General features: G+C 41.4%; 3 protein-coding genes across 3 annotated transcripts; 2 read left to right on the top strand and 1 right to left on the bottom strand.

Annotated features, from left to right (window-relative positions):
* The first annotated feature begins 662 nt into the window (after nucleotides 1-662).
* Nucleotides 663-4,350, top strand: LOC110500067 (V-type proton ATPase subunit E 1). Its single transcript, XM_021577210.2, has 10 exons — nucleotides 663-799; nucleotides 892-951; nucleotides 1,615-1,680; nucleotides 1,825-1,934; nucleotides 2,205-2,271; nucleotides 2,395-2,484; nucleotides 2,927-2,995; nucleotides 3,096-3,190; nucleotides 3,366-3,453; nucleotides 3,726-4,350. The coding sequence occupies exons 2-10, from the start codon at nucleotides 919-921 to the stop codon at nucleotides 3,786-3,788; spliced, it is 681 nt and encodes a 226-aa protein (XP_021432885.1). The 5' UTR covers nucleotides 663-799; nucleotides 892-918; the 3' UTR covers nucleotides 3,789-4,350.
* Nucleotides 4,351-4,586: 236 nt separating this feature from the next.
* ada2b (adenosine deaminase 2b) lies at nucleotides 4,587-10,097 on the top strand. Its single transcript, XM_021577209.2, has 10 exons — nucleotides 4,587-4,700; nucleotides 5,322-5,712; nucleotides 5,833-6,052; nucleotides 6,182-6,392; nucleotides 6,546-6,673; nucleotides 6,792-6,882; nucleotides 7,043-7,151; nucleotides 8,918-9,075; nucleotides 9,278-9,480; nucleotides 9,716-10,097. Exons 2-10 carry the CDS (start codon nucleotides 5,337-5,339, stop codon nucleotides 9,813-9,815), a joined length of 1,596 nt encoding a protein of 531 aa, XP_021432884.2. The 5' UTR covers nucleotides 4,587-4,700; nucleotides 5,322-5,336; the 3' UTR covers nucleotides 9,816-10,097.
* Nucleotides 9,978-14,595, bottom strand: LOC110500064 (probable polypeptide N-acetylgalactosaminyltransferase 8). The gene is made up of 11 exons (XM_021577207.2): nucleotides 14,361-14,595; nucleotides 13,281-13,527; nucleotides 12,871-13,037; nucleotides 12,556-12,739; nucleotides 12,276-12,473; nucleotides 11,959-12,073; nucleotides 11,593-11,778; nucleotides 11,205-11,342; nucleotides 10,869-10,964; nucleotides 10,551-10,715; nucleotides 9,978-10,378 (listed from the first exon to the last, which is right to left on the bottom strand). Exons 1-11 carry the CDS (start codon nucleotides 14,551-14,553, stop codon nucleotides 10,244-10,246), a joined length of 1,824 nt encoding a protein of 607 aa, XP_021432882.2. The 5' UTR covers nucleotides 14,554-14,595; the 3' UTR covers nucleotides 9,978-10,243.
* Nucleotides 14,596-15,990: the final 1,395 nt, after the last annotated feature.

Here is a 15,990-nt window from a genome sequence, read left to right on the forward strand (position 1 = left end):
TATAGAGATTAGGTAGTCATTCAAAAATCATGTTAAACACTATTTTTGCACACAGAGTGAGTCCATGCAATTTATTATGTAACTTGTTAAGCAAATGTTTACTCCTCAACTTACAAAACAAAGGGGTTGAATACTTACTTGAAAGTATAACTTGAGACATTGTTTTGGGTATCTGTACTTTACTTTACTATTTATATTTTTGACTACTTTTACTTCACTACATTCATTAAGAAAATAATGTAATTTTTTACTCCATAAATTTTCCCGAAGACCCAAATGTACTTATTACATTTTGAATGCTTAGCAGGACAGGAAACTTGTCAAATTCAGGCACTTATCAAGATAGTCTCCCTGGTCATCCCGACTGCCTCTGATCTGGCAGACTCGCTAAACATACACAAATGCTTTATTTGTCAATTATGGTGGTGTCGGAGTGTAAAAGAAAATGATGGCGTCTACTTTTACTCAAGTAGTATTTTACTGGGTGACTTTCACTTTTTCTTGAGTCATTTTCTAATAAGGTATCTTTACTTTTACTCAAGTATGACAATTGTGTACTTTTTCCAACACTGTTTATTATATATTTTACAAATGTATCCACTGCACTCCCTCGTTTTTGTAAATATATAATATATCCCCCTAACCCAACGTAGCATACAGTACCCGTCGTCACACATTTTAATGGTGGGTGAGACCGGAAGTAAACATCATGTGACGCTGAAAATCAGATGATCAAGTGTAGACATCTTTAGTCACGACTACAACGGTTAATTCATACATTCCTGGCTTTATTTCTCTGGTAATTAATTGATACATCGCACTAAAGGATTTACAATATTTTAAAGCATGTTGCATTTATTGTATTGAAATCACGGTGTTTATATTTTCAAGGAAACAAGATCCTAGACTGCTGCAACCATGGCGCTCAGCGATGCCGACGTTCAGAAGCAGGTACATTGCAACTACAGCCTTTTAACCTTCACCCGTCTATCCATCTGCTGCTCAATTTAGGCCTTTTTTTCTTTCTTATCATAAATTATGGCAACTATATATTTGTAAGGAGCAGAATTGTGATTGTATCATGCCATGGTTGTCATTGAAAAAAAAACTGAAATACTACTAAAATACAATCACAATGTCTAGTATGATTTAGACATCTAATTGCACAATGCATTTACTCAGTGCGGTATTTGTGAGGGAGAGATGCAATATATGGTCACATGATGGTAAAACCCATGGTCAGCTGAGGAGTCCTATGTCCAGTTGTCTTATCTCGCCAACCTTTATCATGCACTGTATGTATATACAGTAGAATTGATTAGGAGGCTTCATAATTACAGTTCCCTCTGTAGTTTACGGTTTAGAAACATGTTTTGTTAGATGAACATTACATGGAAAATTATGGAACAGAAACGTAAGCTATACACCAGGCCGACACATTCCACACCACATGGTGGAACCAAAAGAGACAAGTTAATTAATGTACAGGGTAATGAAGCTTTTTAAGTCAGCCTCTTGACTCTCTTCAGCATGAAATATGACTTGGAAAGCATGCCTAATGTGGTTTTACTGTCAACTCATCTCTAATTCCCACTGTTTTTTCCCACTGTATAGATCAAACACATGATGGCCTTCATTGAGCAGGAGGCCAATGAGAAGGCAGAGGAAATTGATGCCAAGGTACAGTGCTTAGCTGTACCTTTAACTGTTCTACTGGTTCAATGCTTCTTAAAATGTATCCTCAATAGTGAGGAATGACCCTACCATCATAAAGACAGGGCCTCCTCATTGCATGCTCTGAGTGACAAGTGTCTCCCCCTGCAGGCGGAAGAGGAGTTCAACATTGAGAAGGGCCGTCTGGTGCAGACCCAGAGGTTGAAGATCATGGAGTATTACGAGAAGAAAGAGAAGCAGATCGAGCAGCAGAAGAAAATGTTAGTCACTCTTTTTCTTTACAGCTCAGGCAGTGTTGCTGCTAGTCTCTCAGCTCCCTCAGAGACTTCCTCAATCTCTTCTTTCTCTAAAGAGGAATCTGTCTGACACACAACTTCCTTTAAGTCTTTTATATTCTAAATTTGAAGTCACATCCAACAGCTCATTCATTATAAGAAGCACAGTATATGTGCTATGGCTTACACCTGCTTGGACTTGTGATGTGGTCCTGTGCCACAGCCTCTTGTTTACTTACCTCTCTTCCTCTACAGTCAAATGTCTAACCTGATGAACCAGGCTCGTCTGAAGGTGTTAAAGGCTCGCGACGACATGATTTCAGTAAGTTTAATTTGTCTTGGCTGGCGTATTATTTTGTTCAAACACAGCCAGAGGCATGATGTTCTGCTACAGCACCGCATTCTATGTAAATAATAGGCTAAGCCTCTCAATGTGTGCACTCAGGAAATGTTGAGCGAGGCGCGTCAACGGCTGGCCAACGTAGCCAAGGACCCAGCCAGGTACCCAGCACTGATGGACGGGCTGGTTCTGCAGGTGAGGCCTTTTTTTAAATAATGCAATACTTGTCACTGACACAGTTTTAGTGTTTTATTAGGATTCCCATTAGCTATTGCTAAAGCATCAGCTACTCTTCCTGGCGTCCACACAGAACATAACACATGACATAATACTGAACATGAATCGACAAGAACCGCTGAAGGAGAACTACATGCGTGGAAAATAAGACCAACAGAACTTAAAAAGGTCCTGTACTGGGACAACGCTGAGAGAAACAGAGATAACTATTACTTTAGGCCAACATTCATGTTACATTCAGTATAGTTTATCAGTTACACAGTCCTGCATACATATCAGTATGCTGTACATAGGCCTTCATGTTATTTAGGTCAAAGGAGTTGTGCGGAGAGTTTAAAAAAAAAATTGATTTAAAGCGAATGTTTTTAAATGTGTCTGTTGCTCTGTTGTTTAATATTAGGGTTTCTATCAGCTTCTTGAGACCAAAGTGACCATCCGCTGTCGTAAACAGGACCTGCAGGTGCTTCAGGTCAGAATGATCCTTTTCACTCTAACAGTTCAATGTTGTTCAAGTGTATTTCCTTTTATACCGGGTTGATGCATGATTCATATGTTTTATTCCTTTTCAGGCGGCTATCCAGAAGACCATTCCCGTCTATAAAGCAGCAGTGAAGAACAATATTGAGGTTCGCATCGACCAGGACAACTTCCTGTCTCCAGACATGTAAGAAGACAGTGCCTTGTCTCAATGTGAACCCATTCATTTCAAATAGGTTTTTACTTTGAATTAGTATTGATTAATTAACACATCATTGAAAAAAATTGTCTTCTGTGGTCTTTCTAAGGTGTCAGTCAAGGGTTCATGAGTTAATTCAAAGTTGTTTGTATGTCTCCTTCAGTTCAGGAGGTATTGAAATCTACAACGCTGATGGGAAGATCAAGGTGTCCAACACCCTAGAGAGCAGACTGGACCTCATGGCTCAGCAGGTAAGGGCACAGGGACAGTCTCACAGGAACTATAATTGTACTATGAACAGCTAGCACATCTAGTTCATTGACAGTTGTCCTATATAAACAACCAACAGTGTGAATATCCTCGCATGAAGCTATCGGTTTACCATCATTCTTTAGATGTATACACTGTGTGAAGTTTTGCACATGATTGTACTGCAAATTCTCAGATGTAGTTTGGCCCCTTACTCTGTGGTTTTTCATGAGGTTCAGCTTGGCACTAATCCAGTGTCTGTCTTTCTGCTCAGATGATGCCTGAGATTCGAGTGGCTCTCTTTGGTCAGAACCAGAACCGCAAGTTTTTGGACTGAGTGTCTCCATCCATCGTCTTGAAGAGGAGTTATTTATTTCTGTTGTGTGAACGTTACCATTCCTGTGTCTGTGAGAAGAATTCCAAAAACACAGTTAAAAATGGAAAAGACACCATTTTGTTGTTTTGTCATGTATTGTTGTATTTCTTTGTATCTTGGGACAGTATAAAAGTTGAACTTCACTGCAGATGTGAGTAGGAGGAGCAACTTTTGCACAGTGGTAATGGATCTGCTGCTCCCCCTGGGGATCTTGGTTTACACACCTCAGTCATCTTTATTATGATTGGCTGGACGGTAATAATTTCAGTCTGATTGGTTCAGGCTAATAACATCTTCCTCTCATGAAAAAATAGAATAAAAAGTTGCATGGAGCATTGACTCACCCGTAGCTATTTGCTCCCATCTATCTATCAAAACATTGAAGACCAACTATGTCCTTATTGAATCCAATTAATTTATTGATGTAATGTCTGCTGTTGTATCATGAAACAGAAGGAAGGGTCAATATTTCCATCTGAAGAGGTTATGGTGAAAATATGTTATAAAGTATAAATCGATAGTATCAGTTGCCTGCTCTTTTTTGACCTACACATTTTTCTCTTATCGTATCGTAATACAATGCATTTTTTGTCTGACAAAGGAGTTGCTCTATAGTCTCTTGTTATTTATTAAATTGAATCATCCATGGCCCCTCCAGAGAATCTCATGACATGTTACATTTTTGGGCTGCATTCTTCTGACTAGCAACAGCCATTAACTAAGTGGGTATAACACAATGGTATTGTGAGCCCGTCAAGTCAGACTAAATAACATAGTACTGGGGTAGTTTTATTGAGAAAGGTTTGCACACTTGAGAAGGAAAAAGGGAATAAGGAAAAGGGTAGAATTCTTTGCTTCTGTTGCTTTTCATTTGTAAGTATGCTTTATTTTATTAATGTAAACTTTGGTTGAATTCAATTGTCTGATTCAAATTGTATGATTATCTCAACATTCCTGTTCAGGGCTGTGTTTCATTGTTCTTAGAAATCCAATTTTATTTGTCACATGTGTATAGCAGATGTTATTGCGGGTGAAATACTTGTTTCCAGCTCCAACAGTGCAGTAACATCTAACAATACACACAATCTAAATTGAAGGAATGTATAAATATTTGGAGGAGCAATGTCGGAGCGGCATAGATTAAGATACAGTAGAAAAGGATAGAATACCATATAAACATATGAGATGAGTAATGCAAAATATGTAAACGTTATTAAAGTGACTCGTATTCCTAGTTGTAATGCTGGTGAGTTACTGCCGCTCTGATATCCAAAAGTTCTTCCCGGCTGTATGTAATAACACAAAAAAAGTCCTGGGCTAATAATGTAATAAATTATACGTAAAAAAGCAAAATACTGCTAAGTTTCCTAAGAACTTGAAGCATGGCAGCCCTACCCGTTGGCACCATTTTCTCTAGTTGCATATGTTTGCAGTAGTACCTTGTGTTCTAAGTTACAATCTCTGAAAAACTCTTTGTTCATTGTTGAATTAAAGCTAGTATTCAGTTGAATGAGTGGCCTCAAGAAGGATTTCCACAGCTGGTTCTTCCAACCTCCAATGACACTGCAGAACAAGGTGGTTTTGCCCTCTAGAGGGAGGTATACCATCACCCTCCAGTTGGCAGCTGTGATGTGCTGTGTGACGGTATGCGGTGGGACCCCTGACCCCCGTCAGAGGGAGACGATGATGCACCAGGAGGCCTCCAGACAGATAGGGGGTCGTGTGCATCTGACAGGTGCAGAACAGCGGCTCGACGCACACCTTCGCAAGCTAAAAGAACAAGAGATGGCTGCGGCCCAGTTCCCTCCTGCCTTTCACTTCTTCAAGGCACGGCCCCTCATCCATAAGAGTCCCATATTTAGCCTGCTGCAAAGGATGCCCAAAGGTAAGACAAGTAATACAGTCCCACTGCCCTAGTGCAGCTGAGGAGCACCTTGACTCACCTTATAAATATGTTTACCATCAATTTAACTGCATTTAGTACATTCTCGATACTGGGTCACAGGGGCAGCTCTCCACATCCACAGCTCATCCCTGGTGAGTGTTGATTGGCTGGTGAAGAACATCACATACAGGCCCCATTGTTACATCTGCTTCACATGGGGCAGGTCTGTACGGTTTGTCTTCTCTAGTCGCCGGCCCTTCCCTACCTGGGACTGCCTCTACTGGCAACTGTTGAAGAACTTGAGAGCCAACATGGTGGATCCTACAGACTTTGACTACAGGTATTCCACTATATCATTAGAGCCAAGCAATTCAAATAGGCGTCTTTGAATTAACACATGTAGTAGCAAAAAGACAACTTTCTTATTCATGGAAGGGTAGTTTATTGTTTTTTTGGATGTTTTTTCCAGCTTGATGCAGAACCTCACTCTGTTCACTGAGGATCCAGACACTACCTACCCGAGCCAGGATGCAGTGTGGGAGAGGTTTGAGATGGTATTCGTGGCCATAGCTGGGCTGGTCACCTACGCTCCTGTGTTTAAAGACTTTCTTTACAAGGGCTTAGAACAGCTGTTTCATGACAACATCATGTACCTGGAACTAAGAACTGGACTATCAAGGGTTAGTACTGTGGGCCTTAATCAAAAGTATATTGGGCAATGTAGTGAGCTGGAATTACATGTTGCCTAGGCTATATTAGATACCTAGATTATTTTTCCCCCCAAGGGTTTTTGGTGATGTGTTTTGCCTGTTTTTATTCTGCACATCCTGCAGACATATGAGCTGGATGGAAGCATCCATGATAAAGCCTGGTCCCTGAGGACTTATCAGGAAGTCACTCAACAGTTTGTGGCTGAACACCCTGGCTTTCTGGGAGCTCGACTCATAATTTCCGTCCATAGGTACAGTACAGACAAATACTATTTATAAATCATTTCGGACACTATCTGTGCTTGATTGTGCTTGCCTGTTGCAATGGAAACAATAGAATGATTGGCACTGCCCTTGTGTGCACCTTAGGCTTCTAAGTGTGTCTGATGTTAAAGCAGCTGTAAAAGAGGCCATTCAGATGCAGAAGGATTTCCCAGAGTTGGTTGCAGGATTCGACCTGGTGAGAATTCTCTTGAGGGGTAGAACCAATCATTATGCCCACTCATTACTGAAAATAAATACACAAACAATTTCATGACTTAACACATTGACATAATTATTTATTACATTGCATCTATTCGACACACATTGCAAAATAAACTGTTCTTTTTTGGTTTTAGGTTGGCAGGGAGGACAGGGGAAGACCTCTCTGGTTCTTCAGGGAGGCCTTATCTCTACCTGCAGAGCTTGGAGTCACGCTGCCATACTTCTTTCATGCAGGAGAGACTGGTAAGCATAGGATGATTGATTTAAAACAATTGTGTAATTAACACGGTATGTACATGTACAGTGCCTTGCGAAAGTATTCGGCCCCCTTGAACTTTGCAACCTTTTGCCACATTTCAGGCTTCAAACATAAAGATATAAAACTGTATTTTTGGTGGGACACAATCATGAAGTGGAACGACATGTATTGGATATTTCAAACTTTTTTAACAAATCAAAAACTAAAAAATTGGGCGTGCAAAATTATTCAGCCCCTTTACTTTCAGTGCAGCAAACTCTCTCCAGAAGTTCAGTGAGGATCTCTGAATGATCCAATGTTGACCTAAATGACTAATGATGATAAATACAATCCACCTGTGTGTAATCAAGTCTCCGTATAAATGCACCTGCACTGTGATAGTCTCAGAGGTCCGTTAAAAGCGCAGAGAGCATCATGAAGAACAAGGAACACACCAGGCAGGTCCGAGATACTGTTGTGAAGAAGTTTAAAGCCGGATTTGGATACAAAAATATTTCCCAAGCTTTAAACATCCCAAGGAGCACTGTGCAAGCGATAATATTGAAATGGAAGGAGTATCAGACCACTGAAAATCTACCAAGACCTGGCCGTCCCTCTAAACTTTTAGCTCATACAAGGAGAAGACTGATCAGAGATGCAGCCAAGAGGCCTATGATCACTCTGGATGAACTGCAGAGATCTACAGCTGAGGTGGGAGACTCTGTCCATAGGACAACAATCAGTCGTATATTGCACAAATCTGGCCTTTATGGAAGAGTGGCAAGAAGAAAGCCATTTCTTAAAGATATCCATAAAAAGTGTTGTTTAAAGTTTGCCACAAGCCACCTGGGAGACACACCAAACATGTGGAAGAAGGTGCTCTGGTCAGATGAAACCAAAATTGAACTTTTTGGCAACAATGCAAAAGGTTATGTTTGGCGTAAAAGCAACACAGCTGAACACACCATCCCCACTGTCAAACATGGTGGTGGCAGCATCATGGTTTGGGCCTGCTTTTCTTCAGCAGGGACAGGGAAGATGGTTAAAATTGATGGGAAGATGGATGGAGCCAAATACAGGACCATTCTGGAAGAAAACCTGATGGAGTCTGCAAAAGACCTGAGACTGGGATGGAGATTTGTCTTCCAACAAGACAATGATCCAAAACATAAAGCAAAATCTACAATGGAATGGTTCAAAAATAAACATATCCAGGTGTTAGAATGGCCAAGTCAAAGTCCAGACCTGAATCCAATCGAGAATCTGTGGAAAGAACTGAAAACTGCTGTTCACAAATGCTCTCCATCCAACCTCACTGAGCTCGAGCTGTTTTGCAAGGAGGAATGGGAAAAAATGTCAGTCTCTCGATGTGCAAAACTGATAGAGACATACCCCAAGCGACTTACAGCTGTAATCGCAGCAAAAGGTGGCGCTACAAAGTATTAACTTAAGGGGGCTGAATAATTTTGCACGCCCAATTTTTCAGTTTTTGATTTGTTAAAAAAGTTTGAAATATCCAATAAATGTCGTTCCACTTCATGATTGTGTCCCACTTGTTGTTGATTCTTCACAAAAAAATACAGTTTTATATCTTTATGTTTGAAGCCTGAAATGTGGCAAAAGGTCGCAAAGTTCAAGGGGGCCGAATACTTTCGCAAGGCTCTGTACACATTATTGTGATGTACTTATAGTATAACGTGTGTGTGTGTGTGTGTGTGTGTGTGTGTGTGTGTGTGTGTGTGTCTGTGTGTACGCATTCATACTTGCGCAGACCACGAGGGCACTGAAGTGGATGAAAACATTCTGGATGCCCTACTGTTCAACACCACACGTATTGGGCATGGGTATGCCTTGGCACACCACCCACTGGCAAAGGAGCTCTCCAGGAATGGAAACGTGGCCGTGGAAGTATGCCCCATCTCAAACCAGGTAAATGCCATATTGTCAGTACTCATCATAGTACAACTAATTCCCATTGGTTAAATAAAAAAGCAGCACTGTAGGGTATTTCAGTTGGATGACAATAAAGTTATTCTTAACTGTAACTCTAGATATCTCTGTGTCAGTTGTCATTAGTCCATTGAGTTAAATCAGTGTTGACGTCCCTGAATCCCTGTGTGTCTATGACCAGGTGCTGAAGCTGGTGTCCGACCTAAGGAACCACCCTGCAGCTGTGCTGATGTCTGAGGGCCACCCCATGGTGGTCAGCTCTGATGACCCGTCCCTGTTTGGGACCACTGGGCTTTCCTATGACTTCTATGAGGTGTATGTGGGCATCGGTGGCTTGAGGGCTAACCTGGGCACTCTCAAGGAGCTGGCCATCAACTCCATAAGGTGAGGTCAAGAGTTGTTTAGAGAATTTAAATGTAATAGTATTTCATGTACCTTTCATGTATCTCTATGGTATTACCTCTGTTTGCTCTGGATAATAAGTGTTTCATCTCTCATGACTTTTAACATAGCTAGCTAGCGTATGGGTGATTGGGTTCAGAGATTACCAACTGCTTAATTTGTAGTCATGAAAAGTATGTTTGACAAAGTTGTCCTAGTAACCATAACTCTACCATAGATATAGCTCACTGCCATCACAGTTGAAGGAGAGAGGGCTGGCCATGTGGCAGAGGACGTGGGATAAATTCATCTCTGAGAACTCATACAGTAATCCCTGAGCAGTCGAGGACGGGACTTCTTCAAAGCCACAATGTCAACTCAGCTCTAAATGATGTCAATGCAGACATATATTCTATGACCCTCTGGTGAAAATCTACAGTGAATCAATAGCAAACCACAAATGAGCGGAAAATACAGGAATCATGTTTATTCTTTGTTTGCATTTACATTCAGGACCAAGGAGAACACAGCTCAATAGCATTTCACATTATGTGAGGAATGTCCCCATGAAGCTAGGTACAACCAACAGCTCACTAAGATTACACAGTCATCTCACTGCTGACCACTGCTGACCACCAGCTTTTCAAAGCATGATGATAATGATGTGTTCATAACAAAGTGGGAAGGTGGTAATTACCAGTTGATAATAACACCTATAGTCCCGCTGTATTGTCTCTGGTACAGTAGGCCTAACTATCTCAGTATATCAGAAGTCTTTAATCAGATTCTGTATGTTCCAGTGCTGCCCACTACACTCCTGAATGATGAGCTGGTAGTAGGTGTCCTCCCCTGGGGCAATCTCCAGACATCTCTTTGTCTGTCTGTTCTGGATGGCTTTTCCCTGTAAAATACAACAAACGTTCTACTGTACAGCATCCCACAATAAAAAACAATCTATTGTAAATTACAGTTCTTTTAGCCATGGTTTTGTGCATGTTGCCTTTGAAATTCACTGTGTTTCAATATGCTTATTAGTATACATTTTCCTATTTACAGAGTGTTGTAGTACTCACCTGTTGGAAGTCCCAGAGCATGTGGAATCCCTTCTGCTGGGCCACCTTGCACTCATACAGTCCTGGGGTTCGAGTGCCAGTGTCCACCAGACAGCGATTACTGTCGTACTTATGAGACCTAATGCCTCCAATGTAGATCTCCCTACTTGCTCGATAATAACAGTTCTGGACAGAGAGGATAGATATTTAGGCTTTTCTGAGTCTGTGGTATTGACAGTACTTTGCATTGTGGTATGGGTTGAATCCCAAGTTTGCCATGGGATGCACCATATTATACATGTCGTTAAATACAAAATACAAAGCAATGATTGTACAAACCTGTGGACCATAATAATGGCATCCATATAAAATAGGTGTGTTCCCTGGAAATGGGCCTTGATCTATACAGAGATCCGTCTTCTGGTCATTGACCAGCTGTTGATTTTATGGACAGAGATTAAACAGTTATAAAAGTGCAGATTATAATCCTGGTACAGTGTATATACATACAGTATAGATAATGAATGTGTTATGTCAAGTATGAATGTATTTACAAATAAAAAGTGGGTAGTGTCTTGGTCGCATAGTTGAATTAATAGTACATAATAGAACAGCAGAGTGGACTGTGTGTGTGTCTGTGCGAAGAACAATGATACATGTTTCAGCATCACTCACAGCTCCATAACCAAGCAAGTCACCCAGGGGGTCTAACATGGGATACACGTTATCCAGATACCACTGGAAGGGTTTGCAGTTCAGCCTCTTTCTCAACTTCTTCCTCTCTGAAACATCCCCAATGTCTATGCCGTGATCCTGTGGTGAGAAAGAGGAGGATTTCTAAATCCGAAACACAGGCCATGTGAGCAATCCACCTATTATCCACCTACTTTTTTTACCCTCCAGATATTTACATAGATCATACTTCAATATCCTTATTGTGGCATTGAATAATCTAAACGTTTCACACGAAGTGCTAATTCTGACTGTCTAGTCTTCTTTCAAGCTGCAATAACAGTGGCGATTGTTATTCTATATTTTTGGAACCCTTTTTCTTAGAGTGTACCTTCAGTGGGATGTTCCAGGCAATGTTGACATTATGTTTGTAGTCATCCATCCAGACCTCAGCCACTCTCAGAGCATTCCTCTTCATTGTAATGCTCAGGTCGGGGAGATAGGGTTTATGGGCCCTCTCGATGTGGGCTATTTTAGAACAAGGTATGACCTCGACACTTCCACCACATAGCCACACCTTGACACACCAAACACCAAGAGAGAAGGAAGAGTTTATAGATATGGACTGAAGTGTCTGGATGTTGGATGTAGATTGGTTTGTTCAAACTGAATGACTCAAGGACAAAAAGTAATTCTGCAAACACAAGTCTGCTTTGATTTCAAACATTCATTTAGAAACTGTAGCAGAGGGGCTTACCCGGATACCCAGTTCAACATTTTCCCCTCCATAGATCTTCATACCACCATCCAGAGCACCAATTTCCCCAAAGAACAGGCGATCAACCACTAGTATGCCCATAATGGAGGGGCTCCTGACAAACATACAGTACAAATCATGGTCATTTCCACATTGGGAGAAGTGACATTCATTTAATGAATATATAACGCAAAATAATAGTCCAGGTGTAAATATTAGGTATGATTTTCCTCCCAATGCTGTGCTTTCCTTATCGTCTATTCAAACAGATTTGTGAAACTGGACTATCATCCGATGATGAATCACAACCAACTCACTTTCCTGGCTGTGACTCGTCTTTCAAGGCATACCACTCAGGTTTGAAGGGCTCGTACATACACCACAGGGCCCAGTCAAAGGTGTCTGCAGCAGGCCCATAACGTGTGACTGTCAAGTCATCGAATTGGACTTTGTCAAACACCGGTGTCAACACCAACGTGCGGTCCTCCTTTATCCGAGCTAACAGAGGCTCCGCCCTGTTCACACAAACACAGAGTCAAAACACCATGTTGAGGGGGGGATTCAAAACGTCTCACTGAGATATTTCATTTAGACTACCATTCCACATGGGCCTCTATGTGGGCATCCAAGATGGCCACCACATCTCCTTCAGCTTCCCTCCACCCTGAGAGGCGGGCCTGTGTGAGACCGAGCTGCTCTTTGTGTCTCACTCTCTTCACCAGGCCTGGACGCTCTTCATGGATGAAGCTGATGTAGGCATCCAACTTCTCCTTTAGATCCTCTGTGAAAGCACACACTTGCAAATCAGTGATACACAACAAAAGTTGAAAGCCACACCTACGTTCAATCTATATGTTACCAAATATGCCTTGAAATGTTTCTAAGAGGTGAGAAGAGAACAATTAGGCAAACCATTGGAGCTGTGGTCATCCACCAGTATAATGTCTTTGAGCAGGCGTTGGGGGGTCTTGTCTATGATGCTGCGGACAGCTCTCTTGATGATTGACAGGGCCTCGTCCAAGTAGATCAACACCACGCTGATGGTGGGCAGGTCATGGGGATACTGGTGCTTAGCACACCTAACAGGCACAACAAACACATTTGGTCCACCTCATATCATTCATTCACTTCACCAAAGCTGCTGCTTCACTCTTAAAGTTAGTCAATTTCAATGTCATTTGTCAAACTGCATTAAAAGTGCTGGAGATGGAATTGACCTCTGATGACCTCGGATGCAACAGACTGTGGTTAGAATTCAGAAGTCTTGAGTCAAACATAATTTGCTGTGTAGAGGTGGTGGAGGAATGAGGAAAATGATTTACTTAGGATCGCGAGTATCAGGGATTTCCCTGTTCAGGGGTAGTCTGTCACTCAGGAAGGCGTTGTATCCATACATCTGAAACAGCCCCTCTGCCTCTTTCTGCTCCTCCTCTGAGAGCTCATCACCCCAGCTTGTAAACAGAGCTGAGTTGGGGTACAACTTCTTCACCACCTTCCTCTCCTTCTTGACCTCGGGAGCCTTCACAGCCTGCCCCTCTTTCAGACTGATCCCGTTGTCGATTGACTTCACTGTGGACACACATGACAGCTGCTCATCAAACTAAAATTAATTGGTTATTACTGAATAATTCCGATTGTTTAAGGCTGCCAAATCAATGAAATTCAGGTGACTAGTTGAGCCACATGAGTCACTCCTTTTGATACTGTACAAACAAAGCATGAACTTATTTGCACTGTTTGCATTAGCTTTTTAAAAGTTGATGAATAAGGCTTGATCTGCCTCGGAGGATTACCTTGACATAATTTTTATTTTTTTATTTATTTAACTAGGCAAGTCAGTTACGAACAAATTCTTATTTTCAATGACGGCCTAGGAACAGTGGGTTAACTGCCTGTTCAGGGGCAGAACGACAGTTGTACTTTGTCAGCTCAGGGGTTTGAACTTGCAACCTTCCGGTTACTAGTCCAACGCTCTAACCACTAGGCTAGCCTGCCGCCCCAACTGTAAAAGTAAAAGTAAACATTGCGGAAAACTTTGGCACACAGACGTTGATAGAAAAATGTAACAAGTTTTGTGCAACAATCAACAGTATACAGGATTAAAGAACAATCTAAAATGGTAATTTTATATAATTCTTTATTAGTTTATTTAAACTCTTTATTTAATTGGGAACAGATTCCCTTCTACAATCATCACTGTGAAGTGTGAGATAACTTTTTCTGGGATCAACTCTACATGTTGGTTTAGTCTAGATTCTAATGTGTTCTCAAATCCTTCCCTCTAAATCTGCCCTACTATCTAGAACAGTGGCAGACTGCAGTCCAGGTACAGTACGTGGACAGAGCTACTGCCAATTCCCTTCCAGGTAAGTCACAGTTAAATTAAGGATATTGAGACTCACCCAGCTTCTCGATGTGAGCCTCCATCTTCTCCAGCCTCTTGAGAATGTCCTGGCCTCTGGCCGATTCATTCTGATGGGCCCCCTTCAGTCTCTCCTCATGAGAATGAACCTCCCACTTAATGGATGTGATGTAGAGTATTCCAGCAGCCATGGCCAGCAAAGGGGCCAGCCCTCGAACCCAGCCTAGCCTCATCGTCCCTCAGCGTGTGAGTGCTCAGCCTGGGGATACAGACAGGATAGCCTTCCTCTCTCACTCTCTCACTGAGATCCAGGCTCCCCTGAAAGGAGGGAGGGGTGATGTAAGACATTTCCAAGTGAACAAAAGAGAAGAGCAGTTGCAGATAGTCAATCAAAAATGTATTTTGTTTAATACAAGTTGCAACAGGGAGAAACCTCCAGGATAGAAGCAGAGAAAATGTCTAACTGGCCTTCTCTGAGAACACCCTTATATCCTAATCAGCGTACAAATGTTCTGTAAACACCAGCCCGACAGGCTTGTAGGAAGTCAAAACAGAAGGCAGTGACTTTGTCAGCAGCTACAGAATCACATTGTTTCACACAATATAATAATAATCAGTGTATCCTCTGTCCTTGTACCTCCAGTCTGGTGTCAACCTTATCAGCAGTTATGAGTTTAATCCATAACATACAGCCTCTAGTCTCGTGACCATCAACCCAAGTGTTACAAACAGAACACTGGAAATTACATGTATAACACAAACTCCAAATATACTAACATTTTTGTTGAGCCCTCTAATTTAAATATGAACTTTTGTCATCTTAAATATTCCCATTACAGGTGAGGTGCACCATACCTGGCTGGCACTCAGTGGGTGTGAGTTTCTCGTCACTCTCCTCCCCTAGACCAGTGGACCTCTCCTTGCTGTCAATCACTCACTGTCCCTGGTCCTGGAGTTTTGGTCAATATGATAATTGGCAAAATGATGTGTAAATGTGTAAAACACAGGGCTTTTCAGAGGAAACATGCACTGAAGCAAACAGTCCCTTATATTTGTCTTAGGTCCATGAACGTGTTCCTTGTAACTTTATAGCCTTTAGTCCTGAAAAATATATCAACAATGATAAACTAGGTTATAATGAGATACATCAAACATACATACTTGCGCAGACCAGGTGGGCACTGAAGCGGATGTAAGAGAAGGGAAACCAGGCCTGGAAGTTTGCGTCATCTCAAACTAGGTAAATGCCACGTTGTCTGTCAGCACCTGTAATAATATAACTAATTCCCATTGATTCAATAAAAATCAGCACTGTAGGGTATTTCAGTTTGGGGACAATAAAGTTCCTCTTAACTTAACTAAAACTCTAGACACAGTCGCTACCCACTGGGCACACACTGGTTGAATCGTAATTTGCCAACGTATGATGACGTGGAATCAACGTGCAAAATACTTTTGATTTGAAAAAAGTATTCAACCAGTGCGGTTTTCATCTAAATTCAACCAGCGTTGTAAACATTGAAATTAGGGTAAGACTTCAACCTAAATACATTGACTTAACCTGACTATCAGGTTGTTACATCAATCTAATTTCAACATAATCATCAGAGCTATGTATACGTTGAAATTACGTAGAAAATTCCAGGTAGAAACATGTTTTATTTTATTTA

Source organism: Oncorhynchus mykiss, chromosome 21, assembly GCF_013265735.2.
Source record: "Oncorhynchus mykiss isolate Arlee chromosome 21, USDA_OmykA_1.1, whole genome shotgun sequence".
Classification (NCBI taxonomy): domain Eukaryota; kingdom Metazoa; phylum Chordata; class Actinopteri; order Salmoniformes; family Salmonidae; genus Oncorhynchus; species Oncorhynchus mykiss.